Raw genomic sequence first — 19841 nt, forward strand, 5'->3', positions numbered from 1 at the left:
TTTGGCGCAGCAGCGAGCACTTTTGGCGCAGGGTCCAGCGCACCCGTGCTTACCATATACCATGAGAATTCTAACTGATGTATAGTCGATATGTTGTGGAGACGGGTTTGCGCGAGGCATATACCCTGCAAGCGAGGTCAGGAAAGGACGCGATGCTCCTCCACACCGCGACGCCCAAACGGCGCTTATACGTCCGGGTTCGTCGATACGGCGCAAAGAAGGCACCACGGACAGATCGTCAACAAACGCGTGTTTATTAACCCAGGCGGTGACACGGTGCGACAACTAGTCACGGCTTGTGGGCAAAGGCTCGCCGCAATAACGATCGAGTACGCGCGCCTGCATTGAACACGACATCGTGCAATATACTCGTGTCATGCGCAATGCACATTAGGGAGTTTTCGAACAGGGATTTTTGCCCGCAAATAAAATAGCGTCAGCGCCACTGCGCATGAGCGACGCGCAAATACGGTTTTGTGTTTGCGTCGGCGACCCTATTTCACCGAAATAGCGCAGCGACCAAAGCTCGACGCAAGTTATGCGTCAACGAACATGGAGGCATCCGTCGAAGTGCCGGCTCTCGCGGTGTGTACCACATTCGACCTAATTCGCTGATACCATTCTCAATTATGCAGCACATGCGATTCTGATCGCAGGGACTATTTTGCAAAACCCCGCTATCACCTATAGGAATCGAAAAAGCTTACGTTTAATCAATGCGACATCATCCTTCGGCAAACTCCGCTGCACTACGCGGGCGAGTTCGATGAACGCCGAAATAAAGCACCAGCAAGACGGTACAGCGACATTACATTGTACGTTTGTAAGGGGGGGAAAAAATGGAACCGGATGGCTCCGACGGGCCCATAGAGTTTCTCGCTATATATGGTGAGAAACTTTATGGATAGGCCTCTGGTTCCTTCTATATGACGATTATGATAGCCAACTGCGAAACATCGACGGAAATAGGGTTTCGCTCTTAGACATGCTTTGGCGCCGGCTCGGCGCAACTTTCCACTAAAATGCCGTTTTGGCGCAGGATGTTGCAAAAGTCCGCTCTCGGCGCGGTTTAACGTATACTGCCACAGAACACCTATAATACAACCAATATATATATATGTGTTGGCTAATATGACTGACTAATATGATATGACTAATAAAAATCGGACCCCTCGGTTAACCCCCTTTTTTTCTCGTTGATATATATATATATATATATATATATATATATATATGTATATATATATATATATATATATATATATATATATATATATATATATATATATATATATATATATATATGCGAAGATTGTGGGTTCGGTTCCCACCTGCGGCAAGTTGTTTTTTCATCCACTTTAATTTCCTATAATTTATCGTTTCTTTATTTCATTTGTTAAGCACAAGTAATTTCCCCTATGTTGTCCTTGGTGTCAGTGTTTGCTGGCTTCTTATGATATGACTAATAAAAATCGGGCCCCTCGGTTAACCCCCTTTCTTCTCGTTGATATATATATATATATATATATATATATATATATATGTGAGTGCATGCTTATGCGTGCACTCAGAAAACGCAGTTGAGCAAGCGGCGGGTTGCAGCCCGTTCCCTCGTGCATTGTTAAGAACGGCCTGTTGAGGTGCAAGTTTTGCCAGCCAGTTGCGACAGCGGCGTCAAACTTTTCCTGGAAGGCCGCCGCAACCGTCTAGCCACGGCGTCACTAAGTCGACTGTGCCCGGAGGACAATACGCGCGTCCTCGACTCTCTGTCGCAGTAGCCGAGATGAGTTCGACGAAGCAGGCTTTGTGCCGGAACACGACACCGCCTACCCGGTCTGTCGCGAGCGGGGGAGTCCCCGAAAGAACGTAGTTCGAGGCCTCTTCTCACGCGCCGTTCAAGACGCAAGGTAATGGGCAACTGGCGGCCGCGCTGCGAAGGTCAGCTCGGGGAATAAAAGGCGCCTTTCCTGACGTAAGCCCCGAGTTCAACGAAGTCCGTCTGACGTCGGTTGAGGACCATGAACCTGTGCGGAAGTGTGTGTGTGTAATCCCTCGCGCAGAGAGGAGTCTCGTATGCGGTGCGTGGTCGAACGCTTCCCTCACCTTTGGATCGATTGAGGACCGAGTGTTTATAAACCGCTGTTGTGCGGCTGCTTAGTGCACTTTCTCTCGCAGTCATGCTAGACTGATGAACTGCAACGTCCTTATGTAGATGCTGTAAATAAACCCATATTCCTCGTTCTCGATGAGAAGCAGTCCTTCCCTTCAACAACGTCCTCAGCGTGGATAAGTTGGACGACGGCATGGGCCAGCTACCATCTAATTCATGCCAGACTCCAATCTTGACAACTGGTTACAAGCGGTGGGATTGAGCCCCCAACCCTTACAGCATGCGCACAACTTGAACTTCACGCTACTTTCGATCGAGTTCGCGAAGACTGCAAGAAGCTCAGCAGGCCTCAACAAAGTACAGGACTATTCGACTGCGCACGTTTCGTGTATCATGAAGCCATGATTGCGATTAAATATAAGTCAGCAGCGGCGCTCAGGATGGGCCGCCCTGGCGTTACAACAGCCGAAGACGTAAAAACAAAGAGGGTGAAACAAAAGCAGGCAGGCTCTGCTCGCTTTTCCGCTGACCCACATGCGATGACGACGCCGACAGGAACAGTCGTGGGCGCTATTTGGGCAAACAAACAACTCATCTTTCAATGGATAACGCGCGTATACACACGCACATGCGATGATGAACCGCGCTGGATCTCGCGCTATATTTTTGTCGCGCCTGCAGGCCATGGAGACTGCGGGCGCATCGCGAGTCCACGTCCCGGGGAAGCGAGCTAGCGCGGCGTCCGCGTGCGGGCCATCTGGAAGACGGTGCCGAAAAAGAGATTCGCGTTCCGTGCGCCTCTGCGCGCACCGGAGGAACACCGCGCGCGTTTCCCAAATGGGATCGCCGGAGAGGATTCTTTTTTTGGAACTGCTCCGAGTGGGCCGCCGCTGCTGCTCTCATCGCGGCGTCTTAGCCCCGCATGAAGCGCAGCCGCTGCTAACGCCGCGCGCACCAGCGGGCCTCGGAGCGGCGCGGTCGTCGGCGGGGGCATGCTGTCACTTCCCGGAGTGCGCCGCCTCCGAGCGCGCCAGGCCGCCCGTCGACCAGCGACTCTTGGCTGACCTTCGATTGCAGGTGAGTACCGCGATCCGCTGCATATATATATATGTATGTGTATAGTCGTGAATTGCAGTGCTTGCGGTGTGGTGAACCTTCGCGTCTGTAAACTTCTGCGACAGAGCCCGTCGGGGGTCTCTCGACAACCGTATTTTGCACGCAAACGTGATATGGCCGTCTTCATCCACGTACAGTACAGTTTGTAGATGTATAGCGCATATGCGTTGCATATATGTATGCTTAGGTAGTCGAAAAGAGGCTGTGCACGTATACTATATATAAGCCACGCGTCGCGCCTTACACGTATACATGCACAGCACGGGCCGACGAGGCTGTGATTTTGGAAGCTATATCGAGCCCGCCAGAAGACGTGCCTTCTAGCTTTGCTATAGGGTACAAAAAAAAAAAAAACGTATGTTTATCGTACAAAAACCGTACAAATGCAACCGCCCGAATGAAATCTAAACGACTGAGCCCTTTTTGAAATGCTTCACTGCAAATACTTATATATGTTCGACTCACGTTCCTGCACATTGTGTCTGGTCTACCAACGCCGCGGCGTCTGTCCGCGTCTGTCTGCGCGTTGCCACGGCCTGAATCGTCACCGACGCCGGCGTCCCACTGGGCGTTCTCACGGACGCCTATAGCATACACTTGCCGCTTCGGGCTCCGACGTGTTCTTTGATTGACATTTGATACCGACCACCATCGCCGAAGGACTGTTGCGGAACTACGCCCGGGAGCAAGTTTCCGGTGGATTTTCAGCGCCCGGCCGACGTCTTCAGTACAATGCGGCGCTGAGGGCGAGGCTCGCTCGATGCCAAAGTCAGTCCGTGCCAGATCACAGCGCCGACGCCGCGTGACGTCGGCAAGCGCCGAAAATCCGATGTGTTCTTTGTGGCTCGCTGTTAAATCTAAACTCTCAGCCGCAACTGCTACATGGAGCGCCTTCAACAAACTAGGCCTATACTGTCAGTGTCCGCTGAAAAACAAGGCGTTCAGATCACGCTGGTTCAGAACACCGCTCCGATGCGTGCGGAAGTAGACAACAAGCGCTGCACGCCTGATCGCCTCAGACGCGTCTTCCGTTGTAAACCGCGAGTCGCGTGAATACATTGAAGAATGTATTCACATTCCTTCACCCGCATCCAAATTACGAGGACTCATCCAACAGGCTATATGGTACACGCAATTACTATAGAGGATTCGTTGGTATAACGGGCTCTTGCAATAATTACACATGCACAATCACAAAGTTTCATTTGGAAGTATCACGGCTGTCGCATTACTCGAAGTTGCGCATGCGAGTTGTACGGAAAAACAATGCGGAATTCTCAAGCCATGAAATGCGATGTTTTAGGTGATGAATCATGTACTGAGACCCTAAGCCATTGTGCACCAAATGCTCACGCAGACTCACATTATAGACGATGGCCAAATCACACTACCAGCGAACGGTTCCTCGGAGTAACTACGATAAAAACAATTTAGAAGCCAATGCTTTCGTGTACTGCAAGCGCCGGTCCTACACTGTTACACTCTAAAAACAGTCGCACCATTTGGGGTGTATATTTAATTGCCACACAACGATAATCGTCATCTGTCTTGCCCGCATTTCTTTAACGCTGCGAGCCCGGTGTATACTTCCAAGTCGCGAACGGCATGCGCGTTATCAGCATGACATAGCATTCTCGACAGGAGAGTAACGAGCGCAGCGTTTTCAAGAAAGGAAATGCGGGTTAAGACAGGTGACGATTATCGTTGTGTAGCAAATATACACCGCAAATAGTGTAAACTTTTCTTACATTCTTAAAGCGGTTGCACCCTTTGGGGTGTATATTTGTCCCACAATAATCGTCATCTGCCTAGCTTGCGTTTCCTTTCTTGAAAACTCGGCGCTCGATACTTTCCTGTCGAGAACGCTCCGTCACACTGATAACGCGCATGTCGTTCGTCACTGTGAAGAGACCCGCCGTGGTTGCTCAGTGGCTATGGTATTGAACTGCTGAGCACGAGGTTGCGGGATCAAATCCCGGCCACGGCGGCCGCATTTCGAAGGGGAAGAAATGGGAAAACACCTGTGTACTTAGATTTAGGTGCACGTTAATGAACACCAGGTGGTCAAAATTTCCGGAGTCCTCCACTACGGCGTGCCTCATAATCAGAAAGTGGTTATGGCACGTAAAACCCCATAATTAATTTTTTTTGTTACTGGGAAGTACCGGGCTCGCAGCGTTAAAGAAAGGAAACGCGGGCAAGACAGATGACGATTATCGTTGTGGGACAAGATAGGCCCCAAAGGGTGTAAATTTTTCTAAGAGTGTAGAGTGCGGACAAATGTACAGGCGCCGACAAAAGTGGTATACTCCACGCAGATTGCTACTGCAGCGGCGTCGCTCGGCATTTTGGCGAGCTGAAGCACGAAACATTGACACGAGTCAAGCGACATGCTTGCAGATAATAAAGGGCACCCATTGGCTGTCTCGATCCCAGATGCTGCCTGTAGATGGTGTTGCGATGCAGTTTGCCGTTGCTCCGGCTCCCGCTGCGTGGAGTATACCACTTTTGTCGGCACCTGTACACCCTTTGGAGTGTATATATGCCGCGCAACACTCTAAGAAATGTTTACACCCTTTGCGTCGTGTCTTGCCACACAACGATATACGTCATCTGTCTTGTCCGTATTTCCTTTCTTTAACGCTGCGAGCCCGGTACTTCCCAGTAACGAACGGCATGCGCGTTATCAGCATGACAGCATTGCCGACGGGAAAGTAGCGGGCGCGGCATTTTCAAGAAAGGAAACGCAAGCAAGGCAGATGTCGATTATCGTTGTGCGGCAGATATACACCCCAAAGGTGTAAACTTTTTTTTACAGTTAACTATAACTGTCATCTGCCTTGCTTGCGTTTCCTTTCTTGAAAGCGCTGCGCTGCGTATTGACCATTAACTCTTATCCCCAATTCGTCCGAATCCAGGTCTCTGAATACCTCCTGTAAACACGCTGTGAATAGCATTGAAGAGATCGTATCTCCCTGCCTGACGCCTTTCTTTATTGGGATTTTGTTGCTTTCTTTATGGAGGACTATGGTGGCTGTGGAGCCGCTATAGATATCTTTCCGCATCTTTACATACGGCTCGTCTACACCCCGATTCTGTAATGCCTCCATGACTGCTGAGGTTTCGACTGAATCAAACGCTTTCTCGTAATCAATGAAAGCTATATATAAGGGTTGGTTATATTCCGCACATTTCTCTATCACCTGATTGATAGTGTGCATATCGTCTGTTGTTGAGTAGCCTTTACGGAATCCTGCCTGGTTCTTTGGTTGACAAAAGTCTAAGATGTTCCGGATTCTATTTGCGATTATCTTAGTAAATACTTTGTAGGCAACGGACAGTAAGCTGATCGGTCTATAATTTTTCAAGTCTTTGGCGTCCCCTTTCTTATGGATTAGGATTATGTTAGCGTTCTTCCAAGATTCCGGTACGCTCGAAGTCATGAGGCATTGCGTATACAGTGGCATGTGGCGTATACACTCTAAAAAAAAACTTTGCACCCTCTTTGGTGTATATCTGCCACACAACGATAATCATCATCTGCCTTGATGCGTTTCCTTTCTTTAACGCTGCGAGCCCGGTACTTCCCAGTAACGAACGGCATGCGCGTTATCAGCATGACATAGCATTCCCGACAGGAAATTAGCGGGCGCGGCGTTTTCAAGAAAGGAAACGCATCAAGGCCGATGACGATTATCGTTGTGTGGCATATATACACCCCAAACGGTGCACACTTTTTTAGTGTACATGTGGCAAATATACACCCCGAAAGGTGCAACTGTCTTTAGAGCCACGAACGGCAAGCGCGTTATCAGCACGAGAGAGCAGCGTTTTCAAGAAAGGAAACGCAAGCAAGACAGATTACGATTATCGTTGTGTGCCATATATACACCCCAAAGGGTGCAACCGTTATAGAGAGTGTACTGCTTACACTCGAAAGAAAGGTTACACCCTTTGAGGTGTCTATTTGCCACACAACAATAATCGTCACCTGTCTTGTCCGCATTTCCTTTCTTTAACGCGGCGAGCCCGGTACTTTCCAGTAACGAACGGCATGCGCGTTATCAGCATGACATAGCATTCCCAACAGTTTTCAAGAAAGGAAATGCGGGCAAGACAGATGACGATTATTGTTGTGTGGCAAATATACACTCCAAAGGGTGTAAACGTTTCTTACACTCTAAAAACAGTTGCACCCTTTGGGGTGTATATTTGTCCCACAACAGTAATCGTCATCTGTCTTGCCAGCGTTTCCTTTCTTTAACGCTGCGAGCCCGGTACTTCCCAGTCACGAACGGCATGCGCGTTATCAGTGTGACGCAGCATTCTTGACAGGAAAGTAGCGAGCGCAGAGTTTTCAAGAAAGGAAACGCAAGCAAGGCAGATGACGATTATCGTTGTGGGACAAATATACACCCCAAAGGGTGCAAGCTGTTTTTAGAGTGTAGAGTGCAAGGCCCAAAGGGTGCAAGCTATTTCTGAGGGTGCACCAACAGCGTTTGCCGCCCAGAGGGAGTAATAATACACCCTTACGTGACATCCATAACGAGTCAATTAGCACGTAGCGCTTTTGAAAACCGGCCACGGCTCCAAGTGGACAGACAAAAAAGCTACAATCCCGTACGTGCTATGTCGTTTCAGAGGACACTACAGCTGCCGTACAGCAGCGTACCCACATGGCTATCCGACGCAAGAAACCGGGCCAGCCGGCTCGTCTGTCCGACCAGCCCGTCCACCAGTACTCCAAGGCACATCGCGTCTGCAAAGTCAACAGCAGCAACCCAGCCGTCCGCAACCTGATCGCCACGACGACGATGACGACTGCGACAAGGCTTCCGCGGCAGCCGCAAGACCGGAGAAGCGACGGCACCGAGGCGACCAGCAGCAAATGTTTTGCCGGCCCGACGACCAGCAGCTGTTCGGAACTGCCGAGCGCAGCGACGCACGGCGGCGGCGACGAGAATCGCTCCGACAATGCGGCGCTGCCGCAGTGCAAAGATGGGGACAAGAGGACTGGCGAGGGCACCTGCGCAGAGGGCAGTGCGCAGGAGGACGGTGTGCGCAGGTTGCAGAACCGGTTGCGCGACAACTGGTCCAAGCTGGTCACGGACAGGATCACCATGATGGCGTTCGCGCGCTCCCTCAAGGGCCACAAGTGTCCCACGGTTCTCTACTGTCAAAGTTAACTCCGCCTAACAGTATGCGTCCGCTCTCTTTCCTCGTGTGCATATACCGCATTGTACGCTGACCTTAGCGATATGTATTAGAAAGCCAAAGCTAGCATACAACGGGCGTACTTTTGAGGAGGTTCCCGCAATCGCAGACTGTTTTAGCTTTGATGCGTTGTCATCGCATTGAAGATGGTGGCCTCTGGCGCGAAGCGTAAGCTCAGAGAGAGAGAAAAAAATGTAACAACGCATTCCCGAAAAAATAAAAAAAGGGTATATACATTTACGACCCAAGCACAAGCATAAAATTGATAAATAGAAGCTGCACTAGCAGTGTACTAACCCCGTGAAATTTAAGCTACGAGTCTAGGCAGCCAGCCACTTGGGCCTTCTTTGTTTTGTGTGTGCGAAACCCGTCATCTGCACACCAGAATTTGCTTATGGCTATGCAAGAGTTACACAAGCAACAGCCACATTCTAAAGAACTTGCCTGCAGCATAAGCATTCTTTCTCTGAATGGTCAGTGCCACTAAACGCGTTCAAAAGTAAAAAAAGGTACTAAAGAGAAGTATACTGAACGTAAATTACACACCAGCGCCCCACGGCGTCACGATCGTGGCAACATCCTGTTGATGCATGTTGATTGTAAGGTAAGAAATGATGATAGAGCAGAAACGAACCGAGATTTAACTTGGCAGAGTTTGTGTTTTCCATGCGAAAAGAATCAAAAACAGAAAGATATTGCATGCTGATGTTGTTAGCACTGCAGATGGCGTGCACAATTCAAGAAGGAAAACTTTACTCTTCATACTTTGCATTAGTAAGTCATACATTTCCGCCAGACAGACACAGAAGAATCTTCGAAATATTAATCAGCCAGTCCCACTGGCTTAGCAACTTTCTTCAGTGCCCTTGTAATGTAATTCATCCATGGTGGTACACGATGACACTCGGTTACTGCTCTTGTACAATGGTCAAAGCCTCCACAGAGCTTCCATACTGTCATTGGTGCTAGCTGTTATGGAGTAAATTGCTAACAACAGCTCTACTCCCATCAAGGCATATCTCAGAAAGCTGTGTGCAGCTGAAAACAAACAGCAGTAAAAGGCTTACAGACACGGTGCAGTAGATGAGCTGTTCTTCATGACTGCACATTTATGGCACTTTGCTTTTGTTTTCATGGTACATACAAGCTTCTTGACCAGTAAACTAACAAAGCTTGAAGCCATGGTTCTATACAGCATCACCTTTGTAACAATGTGGCTTTCCTCAGGTTCTGTGCGAAGGCCCTGCGCGATGGTAGCATTTTTACCCAATTGAAGCATACTCCATCTGATCTAAGTTAAATGCATTAACGCTGCTTATTTATGATTTTAAGAAACAGCACATACTAAAGCCAAAAACAGCTAGTGTAGTTGTGTGGACCTTGTGTAACATCAGTGTTCTAAATTGAAAAGATTAAACTATAAACGGGTCTGCAGTACTTTAAGATTTACCACAAACGAAGTAGAAGTTCTGAATGGTTTTGAAATCTTAATGGTACAAAATCACTTTACAAATGTACAGTGTTCTGCTGCCACAAATGTCCAAGTCTGGCTGATCAAGACGATGAAAATGTAACTACGATAGTATAGAAAAAAAGCTATTAATGCGTTACTTATGTCCACTGCAAAGTGTGCTCTAGGGCATCACTGCCAGGTTTGTGCGACATTGCTTCATTGCTTTTGTTGTAACCGGTGTTGATTGTTGTTGGCAGTGAACCCTGCCATCTGAGGAATGCTAGTCAATGAAAGTCTATCTGCTCTGCAGCTATCGTATAGTCTCTGTGTTCTTTTGTGTTGATGATTTGATGAAAGAGCAAACAGTAAAAGGCAAAGTATTTTTATTACAATGAAACTGAGTATGCATTATTTGTGTCCACGGTTCCACACACTCTTTCACGTACACTAACATCTCTACGCTAAAATGAAAATGCGCAGACGTAAACTGCCACTCATGTCACATGTCAAAAACGCAAACACCAGAGACCAGTCAGTTATACAAGAAGCGGCATGCCTGTGGCAGTCGAGCTGCCCTGGCATGTTTTTTACCCATGCATCCAGGCGCTGTCTATAGGTGCAATAAAAAAATAGTGGCACATGTCACATTATTGTGAGGCAATCAACCTGAAAGCACCATTCTCACAGAACAGGACACCAACTCTACGCCAGACGTCTGTGAGGACAACGACACAACAATGACCATCTAACGCCCTTACTACTACAAATATAGAAGCGAAACTGGCCAGTGTTTATTGCACTAAACAGAAATATGCCCACTTAATTATGTGAGCATTTTCTGAGAAAGCCTAGTGCAGTTAGGACATTGTTACAGCTATGGAAAAAAGAAAAGAAACAAAAACATCCTCTTCTGGTACACTCGTCAGTCAAGTTTGTCTCAGCAGCAGTTATCTTGTTCTTTGTCTCGTCACAAAAACTACATCTTGGGAATCGCAGAGATACGACAAGTGCATTCAGCCACACATAGCGCTAAAATACAGCACTACCTGAGGAGTGAGGAATGTATCAAGCTTGACTGGGTGGTCAGCCAAACATAAGAGTTTGGGAAAGCCAGATCTGAGGAAAAAATTGCAGTAAGTAGTAAGGCAATACTCATTTAAGTCTCAATGCAATACCAGCATGCTGATGTGCTCAACTAGATGAGTATGACAAAAAATGTGCACAGCAAATTTTGAAAGAAAGTGTACATCACTGGATGCATCTGCCACATGACGTTGATTAATGCTCTGTTAGAAAGTATGTTTAAATAACAAAAGAATGCATGTGTTTGATATACTAGTACAATATTTGCTTGTTGTAAGATAATGTTGTAATATAGATTCAACATTACAAATTTGCCTTGCTGTTTTAATTAGCACGGTACGTCAGCTGCAGACCAGTATAGCTGCTGCAAACAGAAAGATGGTGTGCTGTTGTTTACAAAGCACAAGTTAATCCTGTCGGACATGTCGGTTCACCACAAGCTCGGTACCAAAGGAGTGTACGGGTTCAGCTTGTCACGGCCAGTGCATATGTACCTCCTCACATTGGCCAGCCAAAAAAGATAATCTAAAATGAGAAAGTGAAGAGCAGTGAAACACACTGGCACATAAGACTGTACCACTGGTTAAGACAATACACACATAAAGAAAGTGCCTGTCCTAAAAGAAGAGTGCAAGATTCCACAACTCATTCAGTATGAATACAACCACACAAAGGCAAAGCAAGAGCGTACGACAATGTACGACATACGAGCATACGACAAACCACTAAGTGTCCCAATGTGAACAGTGTGACATTAGACGTATGGAAAACGAACGAATACAAAAATGGCACTAGGATATACAGCAAAGGTTGTCCCTGAAAAAGACAGTATTCAAACTCTATGCAAGCATGGCTCTGAAAACAATGATGTGTGTGTGTGCCGAAGCTCAACAGAAAGTGTGCTAGGCAAGAACACAGGAGTCGGAGATAGCACACCACTGTAAATGTAATGCACGGTACACAATGGTAGTATAAATGCTTGCATGTGGATGTGCAACTGTGCATGGTAAAGAACAGGACTTGATGCAGCTGTGCAAAGGTAGTTAAAGCTAGTTTTAAGATGAAGAAAATGGAAAAAGAAAGAAAGTGGTGTCAAGGTTGCCAGAACTACTTGTGGAAAAGAAAAGGCATAATTCTGTAATTGCTCTTTGCAACGTCAAGCAATGCAATAGCGGCACATCGTACGTAATAAATAAAGCATTTTGGATGCACAGAAGTCATTATAAGTGGATGATGACATACTGATAACATATGACAGCAGGTGTAGTAACGACAGTAGCAAGAGCACATTCAGTAGCAGTGGCAATGAATTCCATATAAGTCAAGACCACACAATAGTCTACTGCTTCAGCTGAACAGGCTTGGAAATGAGTATTTTAGTGCACAATAAATTACAAAGAAGTCATCCTCTGATACAGGAATCAACCTATGAATGCAATGCTTCAGAAAATCATTTGCAGACAACTGACTACGGACTGAAAATTATGTTTATCCTGAGTACACCATAAAGTAGTAAGCGGGTGAGCATTCTACATAAGCTGACGCTACCAAAGATCAATTCAAGCGTGGCAGTTCTTGATGTTTTGTGTTTACACTTCTAAATGTCTCTTGCAAATTTGAACACACAGAAATGCACAGACGCTATCCCGTTTGCCTTCTGCCTTACAGCTACAGTAACTACCTAATGTATGCGCAACCTAAAACCATTCATAAAAGATGTTTTACTAACCCAAAAGAAATAAATATAAGCTGGTGTCCTTGACACCTAAGTCCATGAACTGGAATGCAACTAGTGCTAAGTATTGATGCCTCTAAAAAAAACAGAGTAAGTACAACGGAAATTGTATTTTGATCCAACCGGGGCTAGAAAAGTTTTTGGAAGATGTAGTAAGTTGTTCCTCCACAATCACCAAAGCTCCTGACTGGGAGAAAATGTCTCTCGAGAAATGCATTTTTCAAATGCTCAAGCTTCACCTCCTAACTTGAAATTGTAATAACTGCAGAAAAAAGTGAACATGCCATAACAAAAACGTGCAAGCAACAACAAACAATGATCTATATTGACACTTCGCACTTCCATTGATTTTCTTGCTCTTGCCTATATCACAAGTGACTCAAGTTTAGCTTTGAGTAACACTAGTGCATCAATTGACTTGAAAAAAAGAAAGAAAATCTCCTCTGAAATCAAGTTGACATTCCAGCAAGCATTCTCACAGTGATGGCACATGTGATTTCACCTACACAATCAATTGTACCATTGCTACATCCCTTTTAAGAATCTTAAAAGGTTGAAAGAATGAAAATCCTAGCAGCACAACATATGAAAATGTGCACGTTTTTTCCACAGACCACAGCCAACATACCACCCACACATACGCGCGTGTTCACATTGTTCAGAGCAAACAATGTGCAGTTGCTCAAGCACAATATATGTTTGCCTTATTAAAAGTCTGCATGGAGGTGCCGCTCGCTGTAGAGTGAGCAGCATAAAATGGCATAAAAGGAATGACTTTTTTCTCCCCACCAGCCAAAAATTAATAAGATGCCCTGCTTACTAAGAATCACTGAATGAAGCTATAAATGCAGGTGAAATAATTATTGAGGGCATCACACCAACTGCACAGCAACAAAGAGCCACCAGTGCGCACGCATTTTTCATTACAGTTCTTCTCTCTGGCAGCGAGAGTGAGCTGAATTTCTGGCATTCAAGGCACCAAAAGTGGACCAAAAATTCTAAATTAATGCAGGTCATAAAGGTGAGGGCCAGTTCGCTCAACCATGCGATTACTTCTCCTGTCAATCTTTGTCTACACTGTCTTCTACAAGTGCCACCTGTCCGCTACAAGGCTTGTTTGGCAACTACGATTACCCTTAGGATGCGCGGTGCCAATGTTTGTACATTAACCGTAGTGACCACCCACACTGAGCCCAGCCTTACTCTTATTTCCACGAAAGCGAGTAGCAGTGCTGTGCACTTGAGGAACCTACCAGCTTCCAGACGTCCTTCGCTGCAACGTTACCATGTGACCGAGCCAAACATGAACACACACTTTGAAACTGCAAGAACACACGTTTCCCCAAGCCATCAATTCGTAAGGTGGGAGGAGATGAGGGCATGAAGCTCTTGACAGAGAGGGCACAATTTGGCTGTGACGGCCTCTTTCATGGCGGATGCCATTGGTCAAATGGGAATGGACGTCTGAATCCTCATTTGAACGCTTCCGATTTTTGAGGTCTGAACTTCCCAGAGGTTGTCATATGTGGTCAGTTCAAAGAACTGCCATCTGGTTACCACGACTGACACTACGTTACTACAATTCTGCTGAGTCTACATACCTACTGCTACCAAAGCATGACAATCATGTTGGTACCTCCACAACTGTCATTCGAGCAGCCTGAGTAGCTGCAAGAATGGTTGGTGCAAAAGTTAAGCCCCTGCAACAACAATGGGACAGAACACTTAAAATTTTAACACTTATGTTACAGTGAAGCTAATGTTCATTGCAAAGTGCTAAAACCAGACAAACCCAGCCTCACAGCACGCATCACCCGCAGTGCTCCCTTGAACTTGCAACTCATCACAGAGTAGGAGACAGCTATTTAGTGCAAAGCAAGCTGATTGAAAACGGTTACTGCCCCTCACCAGATCAACTAGACAGCTTTCAAAAGGTGAAGCGCCAATAGTGACGACACACAAGAAGGAATACAGACAGGACAAGGCAATACTTGCAACTGTGACTTCAATAAACAGTTGCAAGTAGCGCCTTGTCCTGTCTGTATTCCTTCTTGTGTGTCATCACTATTGGCGCTTCACCTTTTGAAAGATATGCACCAACTAGCCCCACGTGTTTTACTGCAACTAGACAGATTTACTGTTAGTTCATGCTTGGTCATGTTACAAGCTGTGACTGGGATACAGACGGGCAGGGTGCAGAATGGTGCACAAGGCGACTGCAAAACATCTATTCAGAATGTCCAGCTTCTATCATTCTAAACTACACTGTACAGCACAGCTGTGGATTGCAATATGTCTCAACAGCTGATGATATCAGGCTTTCAGAGAGTGTTGTGCTGTTTTATGGCTTTCGGCACCGAAAGAATACAGTATTTTAACAGTGTGAAAGGCAACCAAGTAATAGTGACTGTCGTACTGGACCTGTACTCGAAAAGTTTTAAGGAACTATGGGGTCTAAGCTTGTAAACCTACAGTGGGTTATAACGAGAAGAAAAGGGGTTAACCGAGGGGCCCGATTTTTATTAGTCATATTATAAGAAGCCAACAAACACTGACACCAAGGACAACAAGGACACCAAGGACACCAAGGTCTCGAATCCGGCAACACTGATGCCTTCAGGTAGCATATGTGGGTTTATTGACCAGTTGCCTTCACCCTAAAAAAGATCACATTCTCGTGACGCCTGCGGCAAAAAAGACGTTCCACGTCCGCCGCCAAGGTCTGTGAGTGGTGGCACTGGCTAACACTCCCAGGGTTCTACTAGGACACATAAATACCCAAGAAAGTGGATGGGAAAACGGCGCCGCAGTAGCTCAATCGGTAGAGCATCGCACGCGAAATGCGAAGGTTGTGGTCGGTTCCCACCTGCGGCAAGTTGTTTTTTCATTCACTTTAATTTCCATTAATTTATCATTTCTTTATTTCATTTATTAAGCACAAGTAATTTTTCCTATGTTGTCCTTGGTGTCAGTGTTTGTTGGCTTCTTATGATACAGTGGGTTATGAGTGACACCATGATTGAAGGCTCCAGATTAGTTCCGACTACCTGGGGTTTCTTAATGTTCACCCAAACCACTGTCTACGAGAATTTTTGCATTCTATTGCCATCGCAATGTGGCTGTCACTACCAGGAGTTGAACCTGTGACCTCACGCTCAGCACCACAGCATGGTAGACACTGAGCTACTGCAGGGGGCACACTTGACTGTTAAAATGCGCAATTCAATACCAGATAATCAAAACAAAACAAACAAGAACAATACAAGTTATCAGTTATCGGCTAAATGAGCAGAGTGAAGCAACAACATTGGAGTTTATGCAAGTAGTACACCTTACACTTTGTAAAACAAACCTGTGTAATTATGAATGCTAACATATGAGCCAGCTGTGCCCACATCACTGTTCTTCAAGCCTTGATTGAATAGATGTAACCATCTTTTCTGTTACAACAATAAGAAAACTCCACAGCAAAAAACTAGTGAGGTTTTCTAATTTTTGATCCCAGTGGCATAAGAAGCCAAGATGTTCCAAATTCGTTAAGTTGTAGAACAAATATTAGCACTTTCAATTATGAAATCATACTATGTGACATTAATTTATATCAGTTAGTCATGTGAAACACAAAGCGCTGAATAATCACTTCACGCTTAACTTTTGGTATAACTTTAACAGGTTATGATACAAAACATGTTAGTGCATTTAATGCATTTAACACTGTAATAAGGCAAAGTCAAAATAAACAACAGGAAATATGCTAGTGTCAGAAGTTTAACAGGTGTTGACACAGGTTTTGCAACTGCTGTATTTTGTAACTCCAAGTTAGGCAAAGGAATTTGGCAGTTTTCTTTTATATGAAATTATAATGTGATTTGGCCATTTAAGTTGCCGTTTTTTTTTTGCAAACAAAAACAAACATATTGGGTTTTTCTTTTTTTTTTTTCATGACTCTCCCATGAATGTGCTCTGTGTCTATGATTGACTATTTTATACACATGAGTGTCAATAATGTTTTTGGTGACTATATACATAACAGTTTACCACTTTTCCCAGTAATATCTAGCAAGATGTTATGAATGCTGGCTGGTTGTTCTGATTAGTTAAGAATCATAGGAGCCTCATCTAGATAGAACTTTTATGAAATCATGAGACTAACCAACCACAAAACCAGGCTTATGTATTTAAATATGTGGTGAAATGCATTGCCAACTACCAGTGAGTTTATCTCACTAAGGAGCATGTATGCTTGATAGTTACAGAAGATGTGCAGACACACAGGCCCTTACACTAGCCTTGACTGGAAATCAAATTTCAATTTCATTTAAGTTTTGTACCAATCACAACTACTTCATGACTTGAGAGTTTCAAGCATGCTTATCATACTGGAGTCCTACACAGCCACCAATCCTATGCTGAATCTACGGAGCTTTCGAGCAAATGAAACTATAAGTATTCACGGGTACGATACTCTTTCTAGCGCATCATGCTGCCCTTGAATACTGACCTCTTACAGTTAAAATCGAATTTCAGAAAATTCTGTCTTCAGACTCTGGCCAAATATGATGACCCTTACTTGTAATACCATCAGCAATTAGATTCTTATTTTCCTACATCCTAGGAGCTTATCAGTATTTTGTCTGGCAAAGAAAAAAAAGAAAGACGTTACTCTGATATGATTCATTCACTAAAACCTAGGATGCGTAAACGCACTCAACTTGACTGGCATATGACAGCTATCAAAGGTCGAGCGCTTCACACAAATATTACTGCAGTGGAATCTGGTGCTAGAGCTCAGCAACCACAATGAAAATGGTGCAATGCTACCTTGCCAACTACACGCTTAGAGTCTTTATAAATGGCACTGCTGTCTGCTTGCAACACAACATTCCAGTACCAACACAATATGCTTGACCGAGGAAGCCAATTATGCTTGCAATGAAACTTTCGGCACATTAAGTATAAGAAGGTCGCTGCTAAAGCAAGGTATGTTTTTAAAGGTAACAACCCCCCCATGGGCAGGTCCTTCCTTTTTCTATTATATAATGGTCTCCCTGTCACAAAACTTGAGGGAACCTTGGAAATCTGCTTCATAAGGAATTCGGCTTAACAGAAGTTCGCTGACCATATGGGAAACTAAAGTCCTCGAGCTGTGTAACTTATCAGAGAATCAGTTTAAGGAACACTGACATGCCATTTTCTACTTTAATATTTTTCTGAACAAATGAAGGTCCGAGTTTCCTATTCTCTAAAAAAAAAAAATGCTGGCTATAGTCAGAAAATCTTAACTAATTTATTACAATTCTTGTTTGTAAGAAACAGTTCTGGTTACAGTACCCAGAAGACGGATGTGTCGTAATATCATGATACATCAGCGTCTTGATTAGCTCCTGCGATCACTGTGGCTGCCACATACAAGTGCAGCCACAACAAGTGCACATAGCATACTTCTTTATCTTATGCGCATCACCATAGCTAGCCTTATAGCTAAGTTATGTCAAGGAATTGCACTCCATGTCACAATAACACTGAAGACGTCACATCTGCTGCTCTGAGATCAACTTTAGTATCAAATTAAAATATGTTATGTTGCCCAAACTTTATGCATGCCAAGTGTGATCCTCTTACGTGTAAAATGCGCATGGTAGAGCTTATACAACTTCAAAAATATGTGTTGGTACTTTAAATTTGATGGGACAGAAGGTTGCCAGAAATGGTGTTTTGCAGCAACTGCTAGAATATGAACCTTTCTATAGGCAACTCAATTAACAGCACTTTTTTCTTCCTACCATCTTGTGATGGGTATAAATACATCCCAGTGTTCTTGCTCTGGCTGCTTCACCTCACTGGTAACCCTACAGATACAAGCAGATCTCATGCCCCTAATCAACACAAAGGACATTACAACCAAAAGGATCACAATCATTACTCATACTGCAAAACTCTTTTCGGCATGTGATGTTGTGATGAAAGCATGCACGAAATTGTGCACGTTTCTGTGAAAAGGAGGGAACATAAATGGCCACAGCTTACCATACCAAAGCAGCAAGTCGAGTGTGAAGGATGCTGAGTCACACCGCAGGCTTGCTGATTCACATGAGTTCGCGGGGTGTAAGCTGCCAGATCCAAGTGTTCTAGGAAGCATTCGTCTTTAACAGAACTGCTCCTCTACACTTTCAGCACATGTCAATATGCCTCCATACTACTTCGATAAGCAATGCTGGTTCCGAGTCTCCCAGTGATGCTTTGGTTAGAGCAAAGCGTCATTATATTCAAAACTACACCCTTTTCAGCAGAAAAGTCGCTGCAAACTTTGAAAAAAAAAAGGGAGGGGGGGGGAAAGCTTCAATCCCTGCAGCAGGAAATCTGCAGCTGTTAAGCACCACTTCCTTCTGTTCACAAGTATACGAAATGATTCCAGGAACATTGTACTCTTCACATTTCGTTCTGTTCATCACTTTTGCGGAAAAGTCGAGAGGGAGGCGCTGCACTGGAAGCTGGCTGGTCACTCCAGGCAGATGAAGAAAGTCTTTTGCTTTGACATAAACAATGCACTAGAGAAACTAGGGCAACGAAGCACAGGGAAAGCAAGTTTGGTGGCCACAACCTATGTTGTCAGCACGTTTATAGGCTTTTATGGCATATTAAGACTAAGCTGCGGTGCTTTGTAGGTCACTGCTGTTCCTGCTAGGTTCATTGCTTAATGCACCGGGCAGGCACTGTCAATTCAGTCATACATGCGACGGGCGCACCACCGAATTGTTGTTGGTTCTGACTGCACGTTCATTGTTGTCATTGCAGTCGGGGCGATCTAGGAGAAAGCTTTCCTCCAAGTCGACCTCGAAGCCAGGGTTGGCAACAATGTGCGGCACAGTTGACGATTCTTCCTCCTCTTCTACCTCGTCTTGAAACTCCTCTGCAGAGAGTAGCACAGTGGAATATTAGCGATGCAGTCGAATTCAGGCTTATCAGCACAGATGTTTCATTCGTAATTTTTCTAAACTTCTCTTGCTTGGTTCATAAATATTTGCAACAATGCTACCCCTATCATAAGCCTTCAGATATGTCTGCATAAGCGGTCCCAGGGTGTGTTATAAGCATGTAACATGTTACTATTTTTAGGCCTAAAAATATCT

The 19841-nt window shown here is 45.1% G+C and overlaps 2 protein-coding genes across 5 annotated transcripts in view; one reads left to right on the forward strand and one right to left on the reverse strand.

Annotated features, from left to right (window-relative positions):
* The first annotated feature begins 2999 nt into the window (after window positions 1-2999).
* Window positions 3000-10290, forward strand: LOC142575538 (uncharacterized). The gene is made up of 2 exons (XM_075684963.1): window positions 3000-3187; window positions 7868-10290. The coding sequence occupies exon 2, from the start codon at window positions 7903-7905 to the stop codon at window positions 8410-8412; it is 510 nt and encodes a 169-aa protein (XP_075541078.1). The 5' UTR covers window positions 3000-3187; window positions 7868-7902; the 3' UTR covers window positions 8413-10290.
* LOC142575535 (contactin-1a) overlaps window positions 10260-19841 on the reverse strand; it is a 32316-nt gene continuing 22734 nt past the window's right edge. For 2 of the 4 annotated variants that reach the window (XM_075684960.1, XM_075684961.1), the window contains exon 6: window positions 10260-19621. In XM_075684960.1, coding sequence (XP_075541075.1) covers window positions 19437-19621 — 185 coding nt within the window. In that variant the 3' untranslated portion in view covers window positions 10260-19436. The remainder of the gene's footprint in view (window positions 19622-19841) is intronic. The other 2 variants (XR_012826662.1, XR_012826661.1) reach the window with 2 other exon arrangements.

The sequence above is a fragment of the Dermacentor variabilis genome, chromosome 3, assembly GCF_050947875.1.
Source record: "Dermacentor variabilis isolate Ectoservices chromosome 3, ASM5094787v1, whole genome shotgun sequence".
NCBI classification, from domain to species: Eukaryota; Metazoa; Arthropoda; class Arachnida; order Ixodida; family Ixodidae; genus Dermacentor; species Dermacentor variabilis.